The sequence below is a fragment of the Lytechinus variegatus genome, chromosome 4 (assembly GCF_018143015.1).
Source record: "Lytechinus variegatus isolate NC3 chromosome 4, Lvar_3.0, whole genome shotgun sequence".
In the NCBI taxonomy this organism is placed as follows: domain Eukaryota; kingdom Metazoa; phylum Echinodermata; class Echinoidea; order Temnopleuroida; family Toxopneustidae; genus Lytechinus; species Lytechinus variegatus.
This window is the reverse complement of record NC_054743.1, coordinates 64,975,445-64,998,941: the sequence shown is the minus strand read 5'-3', so window position 1 is coordinate 64,998,941 and position 23,497 is coordinate 64,975,445. Positions and strand designations below refer to the sequence as shown.

The following is a 23,497-nucleotide window of genomic DNA, read 5'->3' as shown; positions in this document are numbered from 1 at the left end:
ATTTATTTTTACCCGAAGGAGCAGACCCTCCCCCCCCAAGCCCAACCAACTATTGATCTGTTCATTCTATGCAGAACAATCATCTAAAGCACATGTTCGCAATTACTTTTTTTCTCCAAGTTCAACATATACCCCCCCCCTCCCAATTCACCCAGCATTTGAATAGGGGGCCTGTTGATTGGCCCAAACTGCTTTGATATTTGTTAATAACAGAGAGCCTGCAACTTCAACACAATTTTTGAAGAAAAAAAAATTTTTTTCTTCATATAATTATACCTTTTTTCAGAGCACGTTAGCATGTGCCATTTTGCAAGGCATGACATGTGTGGCTAATTTAGGACCCGTAATGTAAAAGAGTGGATTGGAAAATGTACTGAAAGTTGATTATTTTGGCACAAAGTGCACTACAAAATCAAAGCTCCTATTTTATGTTTTGAAATGTATTTTGAAGAACCGATTTTATGTTGTTTTGCTTGTTTCTGTTTTGATGAAAAGTGTATACCAGTAGGTATTGCAGAGAGTACATGTATGCCCTGAAATATTGACTACACAGAGTATTCATTCCCTGTATATGTCAAAGCAGTAACAATCAAACTTTGTTTATTCAGCCATTGTAAATACCAACCCTTTAAAGAAGTTATCATGATTTTGCAGCATGTTTCAGTTCTTCTAGCATTCATCCATGTAACTTAAAGTCTTGGCTGATATGACTGAAATTTATTTTTTATAAAAACATAGTTAATGTTGAACTTATTGTCATTTGCATCATTTTCACAAAGCATTTGTGCTCCTGCGATAGTGGTCTGAATGAAGCCAGTTCAATGAAAGAAATTCTCGATAATACATCCTTATTCATCATTGTTTTCAATATCATATATGGTATATTGTTTTTGAGAGGTTCAGTGAAATTGGCTTACTACTAGATTAGTGATACATCTTTTTCTTTCCATTTTTGTTTTGAAGTGCCAAGACTTAGGGGGTGTTGCAAGAAAATATTTGCAATCAGTTGCAAATATTCTGTTGCAATTTTAAATTGATGGATCAATTTTGACTGTAGCAAGTCAGATTACACTCCTTTCAAGAAACAGTTTAGCAATCAATCACACGTTTTTATTCAATTGCTAAACATATGATTGATTTAGGGACCGAAAATAAGACTTGCAATTGATCGTAAGTTTCTTGCAACACCCCAATTATGACGATATGTGATATTCGCTATATATAGACGGTTATTATTGTAAAAATGCACTTTTTTATGAAAAGTGCTGTATTGTTGTGCATACAAGAGAATTATCTCCTGTGTGATAAAGTTGTGCTATCATGTTTTCCGCAAACAATTCAAGAGAGCATATTGTACAGTCATGGAATAAAATATGTCATATAAATTCAAGTGTTTTGTCTCTGTGTATTACTGTTACTTCTGATGTATACAATTTAAGTTGATCAGCTTATGTAAATTAGTACCTCAAAACCAATCAAAGGTCAAGTCCACCCCAGAAAAATATTGCTTTGAATTAGTAGATAAAAATCAAACAAGCACAACAATGACTATTTCATCCAAATCAGATGTAAAAGAAAGTTGTGAAATTTTAAAGTTATGCTTATGTTTTCACAAAATAGTTACATGCACAATTAGAAAGTCAATGATGTCCCTTACTGTTTTTATTTATTGTTTGAAATATTGTATAATTCAATGTGACAATAATGACCAACTTGACTGAACCATGAAATGTTAAAACAGTGCTAATTCTACATGTTCATGGAGGACAATGAGAAAATTATATATCGTATAATAAAATAAAAATGAAAAAGTGAATGGGTGATGTCATCAGTCACCTCATTTGCATACTGACCAGGATAAGCACATATCTGTTGTGTGAAATTAAACAAAACTTCAAAATATCATCACTTTCTTATTTTTACACCCATTTTCATAAAATTTTCAGTTGCTATGCTTGTTGGATTTTTCTCTTCAATAAAATAAACATTTTGTTGGGATGGACTTGTCCTGTAAAATTGATTCAAACCAGTGGTCTTCATAGCACTACCTCCAGTCCTAAACTACTAAAACCTGACCTCACCCATAATGCAACATTCTGAGTGTAGTCTTGTAATAAAGGCCCACTTGAATGATAACACACCAATTCACTACTCAATACATACGGTACATACCATCTTATATGTTGCCAAGAAGCAAAACGGGTACTTCCCTCTCAAAATAATTTTCTCTATACAAGTAAACTGAAAAGCCTCTAAAGCCCAGCGCACAATATACGATCCGATATATGGTTTGAAAAAAAAATTGCACTTTGCATTAAATATGAACGTTCCAAGAAGTAAACTTATTATATTTGAAGTTCGGCATAAGACTACCAACAATAAAATCAAAATTTGGCGCAAATATTCACTACTGAATGACACGCACCGTATAAGCTAAAACAACAACAAAATTTGGCTTTGCGGCAAGCCCTGTGGACGGAGTAAAGTGCAAATCGGCTTCAAGTCGCAGTAGATGATGACGTCATTAGGATTTGGAATTGAATTCGATTTTATTCCTACAGGGAGGCTTGAACTAGATTGAATTTTGATTTCAGTAGTCCAACCACTTTTATGAACTGTGATCGCGAAGATCGTATTGGTTGTAATTTTCATATAAAAGTTTATTACAATTTCTTTGAAATTTAGATCGCAACGAGACGTATAGTGTGCGCTGGGCTTTAGGGTGTATTTTACGACTAGCTATTTATAACCCAACGTCAATGAAAGACCACAGACAATATTGGTCAGTTTACCACCCCCCCCCCCCCTTTATACATTTTGTAAAACAGTATGCAAGAAGACAAAATGGCAGGAAACATTTTTCTCAGTCATATACATTTTAATTAATACCATACACATTGTCATGGGGCCCGATTTCATAAAACTCAATAATTAAACCTTGCCATCAAAGCTTACTATCAGGGTAACATCATTCATCTGGGGGCCTGTTGCAAAAAGAGCTCCAATCATTCACAACCCCAATAATCAAACATAACTACTCCTTAACCCTAAAAAGACTGGGGGGCTGAATCAGCCCCCCCTCGACATTTTTCACGATAAATCTGCCGTGCGAAATTTTTGACCGCGTCGCTCGCTGACTTTACTTTCAAGTCTCGCGCAACTTTTGAGACCAAAATTGTGACCCTCGGGTACGCGCTTCCGAAATTATGCAACATTTCGTAAGTGCATGCAGACCCAAAATTACTCAAAAACGTGAATTTGTGTACAAATCCAATGCAAATAGTGTTTTTAGCCAAAATTCATAAATGTATCATTATTTTTCCTTTTACTGCTTAAAATCGATTAATTTTATCTTTTTTATTGTCGAAATAAAGTCCCTGACAATTTCCATTGAAAAAACAATAAAAAAACAAAGAAATACATAAGAAATTTAGAAAACAATAGAATACATAAGAAAATAAAAGTGATGTTGACATTTTTTAAAAATAAATTTGATCAGATGCCTATCTAGAGTATGTGAAACAAAAATTAGCATTTCAAGGGCATTATTTTATTAATTAGAGCAAACTTATGATTTTACGCATAAATTAGCATAATTAATGAGACATGAGATTTTTTGCAGAACTTGATGTTATAGTTTTGTAGATAATGACATGGGTAACGCGTGTGCCAATTTTTGTCGCAATCGCGCGATCGACGGCCGAGGTCATAGGGGGGGGGGGACTGAATCAGCCCCCCCCCAGTCTTCTTATGCATCGAAATAGCCCAGTCTATTTAGAGTTAAACCATTCAGAAGTGCTTATTTGACTTTTTTGAGTTGCTGTTAAATGCAACTTTCTATGAGGGGCCCCCAAATAACCAAGTTTAAAAGTGATTTTAACAAAGAAATTTGTGAAGAAACTTGGAAGATCATTCTCAGTAACATTGAATCAAATGCTACAATGTTTTTTTTTCTTTTCCAAAATTATTGCATTTATTAACATGCAATATCAAATAAATCATACTTATGATTAATTTCTTTAATTTCATGTTACTGGACCCTGATTTTCTCATTCCAATGCGAGACCCATAAGTCCAAGACCTAACATTCATGAATGCTACTTGAAGAGATGTTGTGGATCAGTGGCAAATCCTGCAATCGTACATTTCAAGGTCCAGGGTACATATCCCACTGAAGCACTGCAATTGCCTCGGTAAAGCAATATTTGCTATTAGGACAACTGCTCCTACGCTTATTTTGACAAGTTCATGAGAAGTTCTTCCGCGTCCACAAATAACAGTTATCTCGAAAATGACAGTATCTTGGATCTGTAAGTTCATGAGAAGTTCTGTCACGTCCAAAGGTAACAGCTATCTGGGAAAGGACAGTATCTTCGATCTGTAAGTTCATTGGAAGTTCATTCGCATCCAAAGGTAACAGCTATCTGAGAAAGGACAGTATCTTGGAACTGTATGTTCACAAGAAGTTCTGTCGCGTCCACAGGTAACAGCCATCTAGGAAAGGACTCTTGGATCTGTAAGTTCACAGAAAGTTCTTTTGCATCCAAAGGTAACAACTTTCTAGGAAAGAACAGTATCTTGGATCTGTAAGTTCGTGGGAAGTTCTTTCGCAACCACAGGTAACAGCTATCTAGGAGAGGACAGTATCTTGGATCTGTTAGTTCATGAATAGTTCTGTCACGTCCATATTCAACAGCTACCTTTTCTTCCATGTGAACTTCTTTCTTGCTCCAGCTTGCCCTGGCTTTTTCCTCTCTCTTATCCTTGGATCTAATGTGAGCAGTCCAGCTATGAGAAAGAGATAAAGATAGGAAGAAAAGAGAGAAAAAAGAGATGGACAGAGAGAGAGATAGGGAGACATAATAAAAACACTAAAAAATATTTTACTGTTTGGCTGCAAGATTAACACATATTACAATCATTCTCATTATCTCTGTATTAATCTCCAATAAAATGAGAAAAAAGCAAAGTGAAAGCAAGTGATAGCAACAACAAACATGAATATCATTTTAAACATTTACAATTTTCAAGGTGTGAGAGCCTAAGCAAACATAGAGGCCTAGCTTGGTGTAACAATGAAGGCATATGATCATTTGAGAATGCCACGTACAAAAAATTCAACTGTCTTACCTTGCCTCATCTGCTCTATCTTCTGCTGATCTACGAAGCTGCACAGCGCCCTCGACAGAGCAAGTCTGATCGCACCAGCCTGACCCGTAATGCCCCCTTCAAGGACCTCACACTCGAGATCGAAACGCCCCAAGGTTCCGGTGAAGTGAAATGGAAATAAGATCTGTTCTCTGTTTTAGAGGGTCCAAGGAATGTGGAGGAAAGAGAAAGAGGATAGAGAAAGTCTATATCAATCACTGTTTTATAATCCAGTTCATAGTGAGCTCATGATCAACTTTTCTCACCTGACCTTTGCAATAATTCATTAGGATGAGCACTAACATTTTCAAAAGAGAATGTTGCGTAAGCTTTCCCTGCAAAGCATTCAAATTCTAAGAATGAAAGGGATTGTATAGAACAGGTGACTAGAATAGTACATCAGGGGTAGAGTTTGGAATCTGTCTGTTTTAGTGTCTGCTTTTGGCACATTTGACTAATGTTTGGGCGACTGTCAAATACCAGCGATTATGAAGGCTTAGTTACTCTTACTCTTCACGGTTAATCTCAAATTACCGTTTACTGCTCATGCGCATTTTAAAACCATGAACAGGCTTATTGTAACACGGTTCATTTCTTGTAAAGCTCAGGGACATGTGCATCTGCACTGGTAATATTGCAAAACTGAGTTGAAGTGACATAATAAACATCCTGGTACAAAAATTAAAACTACAAACGATACCTCACAATGATAAGACAACCCACCCTTAACATCATTATTTCTCGTTTTAATAGATCTGGACGCCGTTGCATGAAAGATGATATTACTGTAACTTTGCTATCCAATGGTAACAATGCTCATCAGCCAATCAAATTGAAGTTGAAGCTATTTCAACTCACAGTTTGCCATTCACACATTTGTTTTTTATATATGTTTTGTTTATGTCCTCAAATCCCTATTTGTTGTTTGTTCAAATGGGAAACAAATTTTTGCACGAATGCTTTAAACCACATACCTCACTCGCACCCACGTGAAGTATTTGAGAAACTCTATTCCGTTGACGGTGACCTGACCTTTCCCATGATCCTTCAGAGTGACCCACGCCTTAGCAGTTTTCCGCCAGCCATCCCCGGTGCTGTACGGTCGACCATTCTCATCTTCTTGGATCTAAGCAGTATTTCGAAATAACGTTATAAATAGCAATATTCAAAATTTAAAGAAACAAATCACATTATATCAGAAGTTAAGAGAAATTTTGGTGGTGATGATGTTGAAGATGATGATCGACCATAGTTTTATCTTAATAATATTTAAGTATACAAATCGCAGGAAAAAAATTTCAATGATGACGATGAAGAAAATAAGTGGTGGTGATGGTAGAGATGATGATGATGAGGATGATGGTGACAATGACGACGACGACGATGCTGATGATGATAATGAGGATGATGGTGACAATAACGATGATGACGATGATGATGATGTCGATGACAATGATGGTGATGATGATGATGGTGATGATGATTATAATGATGATGATAATGAAGATGATGATGGTGATAATAATATGATGATGATGATAATGGCAGTGGTGTTGGGGGTTGATGGTGATGATATGGTGGTGGTGATTGTCATACCCAAGGACAATGTTTGCGACAATGATGATGATGAATATGACAGTTGATTAGGAGAAGGAGGATGACGATGATGATAATTATTATTATGGTGGTGATGATGAGGATGTAAATGATGACAGTGATGATGGTGATGGTAATCCCAACTGCACCAGCTTAGCCATCAAACAGCCCATGATGCTGAAACCCTTCTCCACTCTAAAGCAGAACCCATATTTTACACCCACTTCTGAGGAAAATAACATTCATGTGAATACTCACTGGGCTAATGATTTCCTTGCTTAGCTCGGCTACCAGTTCTCTTCTATATTTGTGGATATAATCACTGACCTCACTCGCATACGGTAGCTGAAGTATCCTCTCCAACAGATTGATGAAGTTTGAATACTGGGGAGGGGGTAAAAGATGAACAGGAAAGATTAGGGAGCGGAGAATGTGCATGAATATGGTATCTAGGCAGACCTGGGGCCCCGTAACACAAAGCTTAGCACTGATCATAGGACAATTTTCTACGATTGATTGCATGGTACAATCAATCGTAAAAATCAATCGTATTTTGACCCCTAGATGACCTTTGACCCCATCAATCTAAAGGGCTTACATGGTATTACCCAAAGCACTAAGTATGAACATAACAGATGCAGAAATAAAGATATGAGAGCAAGTTGAGAAAAAAAATTAGTGCATATTTGCACAATTTGTTTTAACAGACTAACGGACCAACAAGAAAAGTGATCTCTAGGTCTCAGTCAGACCACAGGTCCCTATGCTAATGAGCAAAAAGGCCAGATTCATCCAAATCATCTCGTGGCTGAATCCTCCTCCTTGCAAAATCTGGTGATTCATGAGATTTTCTTTCTCTAAGAATTTACCCGTTTTAACCTCAAGTCAAATGAAATATCAATGCACCATCAGATAGATTAATTGTTACTCTTTCATATTGGCCATTTATTTTGTATACAATATTTTGATAAATAGGTGAATTTCTGTCCTGAAAATGCGCCTCAAAACTGAATTTTCTTCCAGTTTTCTTTTGCAAATTGTTCGAAACTTTTAATTTTGAGCCTCAATGATATCTACATCACCATAAAGTTGAACTTCTGTACTTTCTCACAATGTCACTCTTGATATGCAGCACCTTTTAATCGGGTCAAGATCACACTTTTCCCACCAAGTTACAAGATGAGATTTCTGAAATTTTGCAGTTGCATGAAATCCAGAGTTCTGATTGGCTGGATAAGGTTCACAAAACAACAGACGCCGGTAATTTGAGGAGATTATCCCATTACCCCATGGGTATTGGCTTAGAGACATGCAACTTTGCTCATGTATTTTGCACTATACAAAAACGTTTCATTATTATTATTATTAATATTATAGGTAGTGTGACCTTCCCGTGAACCCAGGCACTGGAACCATTGGAACTTGCCAGTGTGTGGTCTCTTTGACCAATCAGAGTGCAGTGTTCTTGTTTTCAAGCTGCTTTTTGTACTTGGCCAATGAAAAGTGTGATCTTGACCCAATTAAACCAATTCTTATTTTGAAACCTATACCACTTTAAAGCATACATATTCAGCTTTATCATGAGCTAAAAATCATTTTGACTCAAAAATAATAAAGTGTAAAAATAGCACCTTTTGTCAGGTGAAAATAATTGTTTTTTAACATAGTTTAGATCAAAATTTTCACCAACATTACAAAATCCTTGAATAAATTTAAACACATGAATTGAAAGAAGGATTCTCCTCCTTTACATGACGCAATGACGCAGTATAGTATATTTATACAGTTGCAGCGCTATAGAAATTTGTCATATTATTATTATTCATTGCTTTAAACATTTTTTTTTTTCCATAGTTCATTAAAGATCTAAAAAAAAACCAAAAATGCTCATACATACCTCTTTGTCTGACAGTGACTCTACAACGATTCTTTCAACAGTGGCTTTGTCAATCCATTCGCTCCTTGAAACATTCCTGCATTCAAAGCATATACAATAGACAAAATATCACATTTGAAAAAAAAATCACCATCTTATGAGAGCAGTTCAATTAAGATTTAAAAGTATTTTTGATTCATGTCAAATTACCAGTTGGAGTGTGACTAATTATGAGTAACTGTAAATTTTCTTTCAGCTTCTTAGTTTTCTCAATTTACTTTTTAGAACATTCAGGATGGATAGATCAAATGCTTGTTAGCATCAGACATTCTTAAAACAATATAATATTTCCTTTTTTTATAGGGGACCATGGCCATACGTAGAGAACGGTCAGTGCCCCTAGAAATTTTCACATACTCTTATAAATTTTCACAATATTCCATCTCAAGTGTACATCAGATGTACCCTTTTGGGATATTTTACAATATTATCTATACATAGATAGGACATTAGTGGTGCAGTTATAAATGCCTATTTTTGTCTGAATGATTTGCTTGTGCAATTAACACATCCAAATCTGATGAACTGCCCAAAAGTTGGTGTATAAAAATTGCTATGCAATAATCTTGCTGTATAAATATTGCATGTTCCAAACAATACTGATCATCAGAGATAATTTAGATTATGGCTTTTCTGCATGGGATACCATTATCCAGAAATATTCCACTTGTGTGGTCTAATATTGCACTCATCTACAGTTTGTGCAATATTGGCCTTAACTCGTGGAATATCTCTATCACATTCTAGGCCATTCAATATAATGAGTACTCACACAGGTTCAGAATCATGTATGAGGATTCCTTTTCTTATCATCTCATCCTCCTTGGCGATGACTTTATTCATCTGAGTAACCGTCTCCTGAAGAGAAAATTCAAGATACCGTATATCTACATGTGTAAGTTGGTCTTACCAAATGCGACGAGAATGCAGAGAATTTCTGACTGTCACTGTCAGCCAGTCAGTGGTCCTCAACTTTGCATGATTCAGTGCATCCTCCAACTCTCCTACCCCCCCCCCCCCCCCCGCTTCTCTCTCTCTTTCTCTCTTGTTCTCTTCCTTCTGACCCATCATAATCAACTACTTCACTCTCCTTCCTCTTGTTCTCTTTCTCTTTCTCATAATCAGGCATACACACTCTCTACAGGGCAATTTCATATTAGAATGATCAAACTTTTTGTACGTCCGACACCCCGTTTTTCTCAAGTCCTACTTCACATCATAAACTGACCAAGTCACGGTCAATTAGAGAACACTACAGACTGTCAACAGAACAAAAAAATCAGAGACAAAAATTTTCATGAAGGTCCCACATATAGGGGGTCGGACGTACATATTTTATGGAATTGCCCTACATCAATATCTCCTCCTCTCTCTCTTACTCCCTTTCTCTCTATCTCACTCTCTCAGTCTCATTCACCCTATTCTTTAAAACTGCGTATGTTATCCTTGCCATGACCTTTCTCAATAATACTAGCAATCTAAATGTGCAAGTCTTTTGACTATTATACAAATTATGATACAAGTTGATATACATACATTTAACAATCTCATATCTTCCTTCAAATCTGCATCAGCAAGTATGTAATCTGGCATTCAGAAATGTTTGAAAAAACTAGTTTAAGAAAAATTCATTTCAAACAACAAGTATTTTGATTCATACTCTACCATCTACTCTGACTCACATGCATCAGATTGTAGTAGTTTGGTTTGCCGGTGTAGAACAAGGCATCGAACGGTCTACCGTCCGCTCCAAACTGGGCTGCTTTCTGGGGCGGGTAGTAGTCCGCCGGGGGTTTCATCATTGGCCTGGCCTTCTTGTCAAACAGGCCCGATGGAAACAGGTATTCTATGGCCCTCTAGATAAAAAAAATATTAGAAATACATAATACTTTGCACAATAATCATAAAAGTCATTGAAATACCCTGAAATTTTGCCTGAAAAAAATGAATCTTTATAGACGACAGAAATCAGATCAACTGAGGAGAAATTTGAGTTTGAAGAGATTATAACCACTGGTGGATCAAGGGGGGGGGGCAAAGCCAGCCCATGCCCCCCCCTTGAGAACCACAATTAAAAATGTGTAATGTAAAAATGTTGTGAAAACAAAAGTATGCCCCCCCCCCTTTGGAATGTGAAAACCTTTTTTTTTTGCTTATCAAATTTTTTCGTGGACAGAATATTCTAAAAAAAAAAAGAATTAAACCCTTTTTTCAGGGGGAGGCTTGTCAAATTTTTTTGTGCACAAAATAGCCTTAATTTTTCATTAAAAACCTTTTTCTTTTTTTCTTTTTGGCATGCCAAATTTTTCCTTGTAAGAATGTTTCCACCCCCCCCCCCCTTTGAAAAATCCTGGAACTTCATCAAAATCGGATGTAAAATAAGAAAGTTATGACATTTCGCTTATTTTTCACAAAACTGTTCTATGCATAAGTCAGTGATATGCAAATGAGAGAGTCGATATGTCACTATGAAACTCACTATTTCTTTCGTTTTTTATTGTTTGAATCATACAATATTTCAATTTTTACAAATTTGACAATTAGGACCCCCTTGCTTGAACCACAAAATGTTAAAACAAGGGAATTCCACATGTTCAGGAGAAATGAAACTTTGTTGCACATGACAATGAGAAAATCAAAATATTTCATACAAATTCCAAAGAAATAGTGAGTGGGTGACGTCATTAGTTCCCTCATTTGCATACCGACCAGTCCAGGATGTGCATACATGTATAACTGTTTTGAAAAATCAAGCGAAACTTCAAAATGTAGTAACTTTCTTATTTTACATCCGATTTTGATGAAAATTTCAGTGTTATGTTTATTTGATTTTTCTCTTTCTATTCAAATCAGCTTTTTGTTGCAGTGCACTTGTCCTTTTAGAAGAGCCCTGGAAATCCACATTCACTGCAATATTAAAGCTTATAAATCCAATGTAGAAGATTTAAGCCATGACGAAATATAATTGTTAAAGGACAAGTCCACCCCAACAAAAACTTGATTTGAATAAAAAGAGAAAAATTCAACAAGCACAACACTGAAAATTTCATCAAAATCGGATGTAAAATAAGAAAGTTATGGCATTTTAAAGTTTCGCTTATTTTCAACAAAAATTATATGAACGAGCCAGTTGCATCCAAATGAGAGAGTTGATGACATCACTCACTCACTATATCTTTTGTATTTTATTATATGAAATATGAACTATTTTGATTTTCTCTTCATTGTCATGTAAAATGAAGTTTCATTCCTCCCTAAACACGTGGAATTCCATTATTTTAACATTTTGTGCTTCAGGCAAGGAGGTCCTAATTGTCAAATTCGTAAAAATTGAAATATTGTATAATTAAAATCAGGGTTGGCATATTTCCCGCTTTGGAGGCTTATTTCCCGGACGCCGGGAAATAAGCGGTATTTACCGGTATTTACCGCTTTTTTCCGGTATTTACCACTTTTCACTGGGAAATACTGGGAAATATAATTTTCCACTCACTTTCCTATAGGGATTGTCAAATTTTGAACATAAAAACAAAGGTGGTGAGTATGGTTGCTCTGGTGTGTACCATTTGTGTGTGTTTATGTTTGTGTTTGGGTGTTATCTATGTCTGTTATCATGAAATGCTGGAAAAAATGCAATGAAATAATAAGATTCCAAATATACATCTGATTGCATTGACGCCTACAGGCCTACAGGTGGTTTTTGTTAGCTCTGCCCTGGTTCTGTCCCTCATCCAAATAATACCCCTTTCATAAACCCCATTAAAATGAATTAGGCGGCTAATAGCAGCATAATTTGGTCATAAAATTGGAGTAGGACAAGAGTTATCCGCATTACTCTGATGCTGCTATTATCCGCATAATAGCAGCATCGGGACAAGATTTTGAGTTTATGAACGCATTTCGAAATAATGCGGATAATTGCCATGGTGCGGTCACAAGGTCACCCTTTTCCAACACAACCGCATCGGAGGGGGCGTGTCCAGTTGTCATGGCGATTATCCGCCTTTTTCAGGACGGGCGCTCGTAAAAATAATGCGGCTTATTTTCGGAGTTTATGAACGCAATTTTTATTGAATTATCCGCATTACTCTTAGGCGGCTAATTGGAGGATAGGTTTATGAAAAGGGTATTAGACATGTTGTCCAACATCCCTAGTTGTGCCATATAAAAAGTCTTCATGCCCTAAATTCAAATCCAAGATAGTCTTATGTTAAAAATGTAAAAGGCAAATTACATGTAGGAAAATCGTAAAATGGCCACAACTTTGTTTTTATTCATGTTTGTTTCACTGATGGTATCATCCTTCACAATTCAATGAATTTTTACGCATCAGTGTTTTGCTGGTGACTATAAAATTTACAAACAGCGCCCTCTATTGCAAAGTCAACAAATAGTAAAATGACAATATGTTGTTATCATTAATTTCGGTCTTATATTTTCAAGGCTGGCTTATGATATCATCCTTCATCATCTATATTCTTTTTACGCATCAGTGACCATTACATTTAGAAATAGCGCCCTCTATTGCAAACTAAAGAAATATGAAAATGGTCATAAGTTCCTTGTTTTCATTCATTTTGGTCTCATTTTTTTCAGAGCTTGCTTATTGTATCATTCCACATAATCCAGATGTTTTTTTTATGCATCAGTGACCATTACCTTTAAGAAATAGCGCCCTCTATTTAAAAGTGCAATATAGCCATTATTTCCTTGTTTTCATTCATTTTGGTCTAATATTTTCAGGGTTTGCTAATGGTAACATCCTTCATGATTCACAGGTTTGTTACGCATCAGTGACCATTACCCCTAGAAATAGCGCCCTATATTGAAAAGTCGAAAATAGTAAAATGGCCATAACTTCTTTGTTTTAAATCATTTTGGTCTCAAATTTTCAGGGTTTGCCTCTAGTATCGTCCCTCATATTTTACATGATTTTTACACATCAGTGATCATTACCTTAATAAATAGCGCCCTCTATTCAATTGAAAAGTCTCAAAATGTAAAATTGTCTTAACATCCTTGTTTTAATTTATTTTGGTCTTATGTTTTCAGGGTTTGCCAATTGTAGGGGAGACCGGGGTTAGTTGGAACGCGGGGTAAATTGAAACATTGTAAATTTCTTTAACGCCTGTAAAATAAATTTATGCAATACTGCCCTCAATTTATTGCAATAATAATTCAACACTGTTGTATTATTAATAGCAGTATATTGAGGGCAGTATTGCATAAATTTATTTTACAGGCTTTAAAGAAAATTACAATGTTTCAACTTACCCCGCGTTCCAACTAACCCTGGTCTCCCCTATCATTCCACCTTTGTTTTACGCATCAGTGACAATTCCTTTAACAAATAGCGCCCTCTAATATTTTGAAAATGTATATTATCTATTATAATAGTTTTTTATTTCCTTCTGTTTCTTGCCCTCTATTAAATCACAGGCGTCAATGCATGCACATCGTTCTGAAACGATTGCAGTTCTAGTTTTGATATGATGTTCTTCATTAAAGTTATATTAAAAGAATTCCAACATTAAAAATGGCATAATATGAGTTGTGTATTTTTTTAGGCTACAAAAAGATCTTTTTCTGTAAGCAATATCAAAATTCAAAACCAGCAACCACTAGTACACACTGATACATGTACACACTAAAACTCCTTACATGTACATACAGTAGAATACTGAGCTGTATTCACACTTAAAAACAAAAATCATATTGTAATGAGATACAATGGCATGTAAAAAGTTAAACCCTGGGAGAAATATTTGTTTATGTTTTAATATAATTATTCAATTTCCAGGAACATAATTTGTGTACGTATGTGTGGACTTAGATCCTATGTGTGTTTGGGTATGTACATGTACACGTATGCAGTATGGATTTTATCTGTTTGTGTGTTGCTACTATGAGTTTTGTGATTCTAATTATTTCAGAACACTATTTTCATTTGTTGAGGTTAAAAACAACTAAAATTATTGAAAAAAAAGAATTATAAATCATATTTCCCGTTTTTTACATATTTACCGGACGCCCATCTTATTTACCGGACGGTATTTACCGGTATTTACCACCGGTAATTACCGCTACCGGTATTTACCGCCCAACCCTGATTAAAATCGACTCTCTCATTTGGATGTAACTGGCTCGTTCATTCTATTTTGTTGAAAATAAGCGAAAATTTGAAATGTCATAACTTTCTTATTTTACATCCGATTTTGATGAAATTTTCAGCATTGTGCTTGTCTGATTTTTCTCTATTGATTCAAATCAACATTTTTCTGAGGTGGACTTGACCTTTAAGTTTATGAGATTATCATGTAAAATCACAGAAATTATCGAACAAAAATAAATTATATCCTGCACACCATGTACCGGTACCTACTTAAAGAGAAATTCCAGTAGTTGCAGTAAACACTGATTTCATGAGAAAGTCTGTAAAACAAGGCATAATTGTCAGTATATCATCGAGGATCTAGATCTGGTACAGTTACATAAACTGAACTTTGTGAAATCTTGAAATCTACGCTGAAAAATGTTCAGACTGAAGATCCCCAACACAGATAAGCGCACGTGGGACAGTGTATAATTATTGCTTTGAATGTCGGGCCCGACGCTCTACCCGAATCCTGTGCTTATTTGCTGATTTCTCAGCAATTACACAATTTCTTCCAGAATCCTTTGGCACAAACGTTTTATTTATACAAACAGACACTTTGGTGGTCATTTCTTTGGATTCTGTACGATCTCATTTTGATATCGTTACCAAAACTAGCATTTACCTTTAAGCCTTAGGGCATAGATAATCTAGTTATTGGAATAGTGACACTCACTATTTGGGGGATTTCACCCAAAACTGGATATAGGCTTTAATTAGTAATTTAATTCAAATATTGAAATTACAATGTATAAATAGTTACCAATTGAAGGGAATGGTGTGTACATGTGAACCATTTTATTTGAAATTATGAGAAACGAGTGCCAGCTACATTGTAACTAGGCAGTTGGGACAACTCGTTCTCCCCACCCCCCCCCCAAAAAAAAAAAATTACATGTAGGTGCCGAGTTGTATAAATATCAGCTCGCAATTTGGTTGATAAAAATTTTCATAGAATACAAATTTATTGCAATGTTTTCTATTATGATTTCATTTGATTTGAGTATGTGTTTAAGTATCAATCTTACCAATGGGTTAGGTTTACACTTTCGGTGGGCCCGAGTTGTCTCAAGTGTCGGGTTGACAAGGGACCTGTCTGAATACAGAGTGTTATAATTGATCCAATCAACCTCAACTAGATGGATGTCATTATTTTTTCGACAGGAAATTTGCACATTGTCCTCTGTATACAAGGAGAAGCACACTACATATTTTGAAAACATTTGGAACAAACATGTTTTCTAGATGTGGTTGGCTTTCCATAGTCGAGGTTGATCGGATCAATCGCAACTCTTTTCAAGACAGAACGCTGCTGCCCAACTTTGGCAAAAAGGAAGTAAGTGACACATCAGTCAAATTTGAGTTGTTGTTGTTTCTGAAACACCCTTTGCATGTTGCACGTTCAGGCAAAATTTGGGGAAGAAATGATCGTTCTATGCAAAGATATTGAAAAAAAATATGCTTTTAAATTGCACCGACGCTTATGTAATTGACGAACACACGTTGCTCATTTAAAACAAATGATACTTTTGTAACTTGCTTCCTTTTGCAAAAGTACAAAAGCCTGGACCCACGATGCCCATGAGTTAAACATTTGACAATCAGCTGGATTGATTGCTTTAATTTGAGGGGTTGTTTTTTTTCCTATCTTTAAAGGATGCTATCAAATAAATTGGATTGCTCATTAGAAAGACTAATAATTTCCTATTAGACAACATAGCTCCCCTTTTATTAAAGAATCTAAACCATATGTATAAATAGCTCTTCCTTCTAAATGTGCCCTATGACTTCATAAAGGGTGCCCCCTTTATGAGATTAAAGTTTCCACTTACATTAACATCTTCCTGCTGAAAGTTCTCAGGATCCTCTCCCATCATGTTCGCAAGGTGACGGCGCCCTCTCTCATATGACAACTCCTCATGTTGGATCAACGTATCTGCGTGACACATATAAAGTCAAAATGCTTTAATATACCCCATCTCCTGCTTTGGTTGCTTATTAGAGCTGTAATGTGAATTTTACTTGAATTGTATGGAAGATTCCAAACATACAGAAGTGTCACGACTCACGACCATCTTCTTCCAGGCTGGTACAGTCCGCCACTGGCGTATCATCAAACCTATTTTCAGCCATTCATTGTGAAAATTTGAAATTAATATTTTTCAATATCTAATGCCCATTCTTGGTAAAGTTTTCATTTTTGTGTACATAGAGAATTTTTTGCAATTGTCTTCATAGTGATTGGAAATATTATTGTACTGTTTATCAGCTTTCGTTACCCTTTCCTTTTGAGACCTCAATTTCAATCTCTAAGCTTATTGAAGATGGAGGACTCCCACATTTCAAAATGTATTACCGTACATGATTTATGTTGAGAGATATATAACTGCAATGAATTGAGTTGCATTGAATATTTTTCTGCTACATGTTTCAATAATAAAAAAAGAGAGATTTTCAAGTATAATGATATTTCAATTAGATGTCATTTACGCCTATGTTATTCATTATTATGGTATGCTGAGAAAAAAATGATTATACTTGAATATATTTTTGTTATTGGAATGACAAGATAAACCAAATCAAATCGTATATATTGATAAAAAGTTACAAACAATATTCTAAAGACATAAGCTCATTCTATTCAAAGTGGCTACAGTGTATATTAAAAAATAAAAAGATATTTTATTTGGATGTAAAATCACAAACATATCTTGTAATACAGACTTTTATTTGATCCTTCAAATCACACATATTACAGTTAAAGGCATATACTGTACAATATAGTTTTGAATTTTCCATATATATATTTCCAATGTCTTTTTTGTTCAATTTTATTCTTTTTGATGAAATCATATTGACCCTTTCATGACAATCTCACCATATCTTAAATGTTTATCCATTAACTTTAAATTCAAAAGAGGGGATAAGTGAACAAAAAAGTACATACTGCGTTCATCAACTTCATTTTATCATGTATCAGTATATACTTTGGTTGTAATTTTGTAAACTTGTAATCAAACAATTACTCAGATCTTTCGATTAATAATTACAGCCTCTACATGATCTTTGGATACTTTTTCGCATCAAAGTCTTATTTCTATTGATTTCAATTATGTTAATTGTGAAATGAAAAATGGAGCAAGGAAGTGAATAATAATGCTGCCATTTTGAAGAGAAAAGAAAGTTTCAATAACAGTGAAACCCTTCTAGAGACCACCAATGAGAGACAAGAAAGGCAAGGTCTATGAGTAGGTGGTCTTTAAAAAATAGTGCCAGTATTCAATTCAGTACTTATGCCAAATATTGAAGTATGTATTCTAATCAGTATTCTGCTTTATCTTTGTTATTCAGTTTCTATTTTTGGCTAAGTACACATAATTACTATTTTGCTCATATCTAAGTCAGCCCCCTACACAGGCCTAAGTCTGGCAGGCTACATTTGCGCTAAAGGCTTTATGACATCACAATAGTTGTTTGTAAGAATTTTGATTAAAGTTGGCTTCATAAATAAAAGTAAATAAATCAAAGTGATTTCAATACAAGTTGACAGAGCATTTTGCTAAGCCAAGTAAAATGGCTTTGATACCCTTCCAAATACTGAAATTTTGGAAATTGCAATTATTCACAACATTGATCTGGTTTATATTTTTATAGGACTTACATAAATTATTTGATTTGTCTTGCTATTTACATATTTTTTTTATATACATACTTTTTCTAGTTTTGAATATGCATGACTTTTAATCATGATATTTTACAAGTGTAAATGTTACTTTATTGAAACTTTGCTGATTTAATTTTGACAATGATAGTTTTACAATGTTATAATTTCAATCAATTTTATTTTGAGATTGTCCAAAATGATATTTTCTGGCTTTATTTGTTGATTATTTGTCTAGCATTAGAATTGTGATATATTGTAATCTTTTAATAATACATGTACATTTTTACTTTGTAAATATGATGAATCTTCAGACTTTTGTCATGCACCATTTTCACAATAAAACCAGAATTGAATTGAATTGAATACTTGTAAGGCCAAAATATATGTAGGGGAAGGCGGGGTAAGTTGAGCATAGGAGAAAGTTGAGCCACCAGCCCCAGGCCAATAATGAATGAGTCAGACATTGTGGTGGTGTCATGTATTGATGACCCATAGCATAACCCCTAACCCCACCACATTGTTTTCAACTTTGAAACAAAAAGTAGTTTTTTAGAGGGAAAAACATGAATTTCAGCCAAAAAGGTAAAAGAGTGTGAAATAGATAAGTGCTTTATAAACACACACAGTCACGTCTTTGAATATAATAAATACATGATAACAACATTATTAGTCCAGGTATGGATCTTCATTCTTGTCATAGTCTTTTATATGATGGATGCATAATAAATGTGTGGATACAAAATTATCGCACTAAGTTCGGACTGGGGTAAGTTGAGCCAAACAGCATGGGGTAAGTTGAGCCATGGTAATTCCTATGGTAATGTATCTTAAAAAACAAACAAACCATAAAAATCGATTGAAATGCTGGCTGAAAGGAGCAAATTTACATGACTGCACTTTTCCTTTTTAAGGATGTTAGTATTTATAGAGACTTAGCAAGTGAAAAGACTTTATAAAAAAATTACATGCTGGTTCTCCCCTCATACATTTTGTACATAGTTTTTGTGGCTCAACTTACCCCAGAAGGTGGCTCAAACTTACCCCATATATGGGGCAAGTTGAGCCATTTGACATCGTTTTTTTCAAAGGTCACGATGACTTTCAGTGTGGGGATAGAAAGTTATATAGGTGGAAAATATTTCAGAAGAATTAAATTTCAAGGCAAGGTACTTATTTCGACAAGATTATTACTCATATCAATTCGAACTGCAAAAAGCAAAAACTGTCACAACTTACCCCGCCTTCCCCTACCCTTTTGCCTTGGTGCCCTCTGGTAATCCAGTGCATGTGTCCCATTGCAAAGTATATTTTACTATTGATGCCCATTTTCAATGTCCTTGGATACCCCTAGACTAGGCACTGATTTCCCTTTCCTTTTTAATAAGTGCCTTAGTTTTTCCCAACAAAAAAGTGATTTTAATAAACATAAATCATAACACTGAAAATTTTGTCAAAATCAGATGTGAAATAAGAAAGTTATGACAATCAAGTTTCGCTTAATTTCACAAAACAGTTACAGGTACATGTATGCGTACAAGCATCCTGATCAGTATGCAAATAAGGGAAAGATGACGTCACCCAATCACTATTTCTTTTGTATTTTATTACATGACTACTTAATGACTATCCTCATTTTCTCCTCAATGTTGTGCGACGCAGTGTTTTATTCCTCCATGAACACATGGAATTACCATTGCTTTAAACATTTCCTGGTTCAGTAAAGTTGGTCATTATCGTAAAAATTACTGTAAAAATTGATTTATTCTAAAATTCAAACAATAAAAATCCAATAAATTAGTGAGTGGGGGACATCATTGACTCTCTCATTTCCATGTCACTTAACATTGTGCATATAACTGTTTTGTGAAAAATAAGCAAAACTTTTAAATGTCATAACTTTCTCATTTTACATCCGATTGTGATGTAATTTTCAGTGTTATGCTTGTTTGATTTTTCCTTTATTGATTCAAATCAATATTTTTCTGGGGCGGACTTGACCTTCATAACAGAACTTGCCCCTTTGACTTTTCACTGCAAGTATGAGTATTCAAGCCCTGAAACATAAAGTGCTCTATAAATGTTGCATATTAAAATGGTTCATACCATACGCTGTTCGTCTATCTTGTGCAGCAGCGATCACAGCAGCTACAGAATCCTTCGGTTTCTTTTCTGTCTTGGGTTGGGCATCTGTCGAGAACAGCTTCAACTGTGGGACGTCTGATACCTGAATTGAAATGACATAAAAATATGGTATTTTGACTTGTATTCCCATGGTCTCATAGACCTTCTTGGCCCAAATTCTCAAAAGAGGTTTCAACTGTACCATGGTACAAATCCATGGACTGTGCAGATTTATTTTATTATCACGCTTCATTTTAAGTGCACTTTGCCAAAAGCATGCAATTAGATTTAACCTTGTGTACGTGATGAAATATCAAAGCGTACTAATAATGTAAAAAAAAATTGCATAGTCCACGGTTTTGTACCATGGTCAGCACAATGGAAACCTCTTTAAAGAATACAGGCCATAAGTTTCAGATTGTTGTTGTTGGTTTTAATGGTGCTCCAGCGAGCTTTTTTGTGTTTTGTGCACCAATTGCTGCAGAAATCGAACTCAGCTGCACTAAATGAAATGCAACAAATTTATGCGATTTGTAGGTTTAAAGTGTTGTTTATATTTGCCGCTTAGGCATGTATGGGGAGGGTTTCAAGGCTTTGTGATGAAAAAAGTATATGTCAAAATGTTTTAAAATATCATCATGGAGGGCTCAAGGCTAACTTTTAGGTGAGTGGAGCCAGCTGTCAAGGGTTGGACCTGATCTGACGATCTTCGATTCAGAACCAAGTCTCAAGCGGAGGGATAAAAGCAGAGAGAGATGAGGAAAATCCTCATATCCCTGCGCTACATTTTCATGATTTTGGAGAGTATCAATACATGCCATACACGGAGGAGTCTAACCCAGGGAGCTCCAGCCCGCGAAGCGTGAAGTGGGCCGAGCCCAGGACTTTTCCGTGTAATACATGTATGAGGCGGACATATTTTTGTTTGATATGATGTAAAATGATGACCTTCAAATTATCCAAAAGAAAATTTCACAAAACAAGCAATAGTTTCCTGTTAAATTGAAATTAAGTAAATAACAATATATGTAGTCCCATGTATAGAATTTCTTGTCTGGTTCCGATTCTCCTATAAGGAGATGCGTAAAAAAGAACAAGTGGAATGCCTCTGGCCGTCTCACCTGCATCACGCAGTTCAATATAGCAGCAGTGCTGACTTTGAAAACTACTCTAACTCGCACAAGATGTTCAGTGATACATGGTTACTATTATGTCCACTTTTTATGAACTAGACCAATAAACTTAGAGATATGATGGTTTTTCAACGAAAAAAAAACATGGCCAAAGTTCATTGACCTTACATGACCTTTGACCTTGATCATGTGACCTGAAACTCGCACAGGATGTTCAGTGATACTTGATTACTCTTATGTCCAAGTTTCATGAATCAGATCCATAAACTTTCAAAGTTATGATGGTAATTCAACAGATACACCCAATTCGGCCAATGTTCATTGACCTTTGACCTTGGTCATGTGACCTGAAATGCGCACAGGATGTTCAGTGATACTTGATTACTCTAATGTCCAAGTTTCATGAATCAGATCCATAAACTTTCAAAGTTATGATGGTAATTCAACAGATACCCCCAATTCGGCCAAAGTTCATTGACCTTAAATGACCTTTGACCTTGGTCATGTGACCTGAAATGCGCACAGGATGTTCAGTGATACTTGATTACTCTAATGTCCAAGTTTCATGAATCAGATCCATAAACTTTCAAAGTTATGATGGTAATTCAACAGATACCCCCAATTCGGCCAAAGTTCATTGACCCTAAATGACCTTTGACCTTAATCATGAGACCTGAAACTTGCACAAAATGTTCACTGATACTTGATTCATGAACTAGGTCCATATATTTCAAGTTATGATGACATTTCAAAAACTTAACCTTAGGTTAAGATTTTGATGTTGATTCCTCCAACATGGTCAAGTTCCTTGACTCTAAATGACCTTGACCTTGGTCATGTGACATGAAACTCTACTAGGATGTGTGTGTGTGTGTGTATTTGAGTTTTGTCAGACGTGTATCAATCAGATATGATTATTTAAGTCTGGGACCGACCTTTAACGTCACCATCCGAAAGACGCGTGACCAGGGTTCGAACCTCGAACCTCTGCATCAATTTGTAACTTCCCCACAGCTTGGATTACAGGCGCACGCCACAACGCCCAGTCAAATGTTACAGTCAAATGGTCAGTAATACTTGATTAACCTTATGGCCAAGTTTCATGAACTAGGTCCATATATTTTCTAAGTTATGAATATGATGTCATGTCAAAAACTTAACCTCAGCTTAAGATTTAATGTTGCCGCCGCCGCTGTCGGAAAAGCGGCGCCTAGGCTATAGACTAGTCTCACTCTGCTATGCAGGTGAGACAAAAACAGTGATTTACCTCGGCTGTCGCGCAACTTCACTTCCTCACTTCCTGTTTTATCCAAACTTCATGAACTTGGTACATAAACAAATGGCCATTGAGTCCCCTGTACAGATCGCGCTAGACCTTCGGTCTCTGTATTTGGTGAGTGAAGCCAATGGAGTTCAGCTGAACAACCAACAGAGACCGAAGCTTTTGGTCGAAACAGGCCCCTGCCGGCTGCCTGGGCTCCGACCCGCTTTGCGGTCCAGAGCCCCTGGCCCTGCAAGTTGGCGGTAGTCTCTACACTGTTGTCAGGACTACAGCAAGCCTGCATAGACAAGACAAGACAAACTGATAAAGAAATGAATAATTCATGAACAACACTAACCCGCAAGGCACGGCAATGGCTCGATACTCGCAATAACTTGCCACTGAATCTGTAAACTCCGAAAACATGGCAAGCACAGTGAGCTGCCATCTTGAATTATACATCCTTGTACAGGAACACTTGTAA

At 35.7% G+C, this 23,497-nt stretch overlaps 1 protein-coding gene across 1 annotated transcript; it reads right to left on the bottom strand.

Moving 5' to 3' along the window:
* Positions 1 to 3,698: 3,698 nt before the first annotated feature.
* LOC121414550 (28S ribosomal protein S9, mitochondrial-like) lies at positions 3,699 to 23,486 on the bottom strand. Its single transcript, XM_041607761.1, has 10 exons — positions 23,372 to 23,486; positions 20,602 to 20,722; positions 16,667 to 16,770; positions 10,363 to 10,536; positions 9,453 to 9,538; positions 8,642 to 8,717; positions 7,003 to 7,128; positions 6,123 to 6,274; positions 5,131 to 5,300; positions 3,699 to 4,788 (listed from the first exon to the last, which is right to left on the bottom strand). The coding sequence occupies exons 1-10, from the start codon at positions 23,459 to 23,461 to the stop codon at positions 4,697 to 4,699; spliced, it is 1,191 nt and encodes a 396-aa protein (XP_041463695.1). The 5' UTR covers positions 23,462 to 23,486; the 3' UTR covers positions 3,699 to 4,696.
* Positions 23,487 to 23,497: the final 11 nt, after the last annotated feature.

What these genes read in the sequence shown, in the direction of transcription:
- LOC121414550 (XM_041607761.1), bottom strand. Translation starts at nt 23,461, where the DNA reads ATGGCAGCTCACTGTGCTTGCCATGTTTTCGGAGTTTACAGATTCAGT. An exon ending in GCAAGGAAATCATTAGCCCA is followed by an intron (nt 6,275 to 7,002) that starts GTGAGTATTCAC and finishes AATACTGCTTAG; the next exon opens with ATCCAAGAAGATGAGAATGG. An exon ending in TTCACGTGGGTGCGAGTGAG is followed by an intron (nt 5,301 to 6,122) that starts GTATGTGGTTTA and finishes CCTCTAAAACAG; the next exon opens with AGAACAGATCTTATTTCCAT.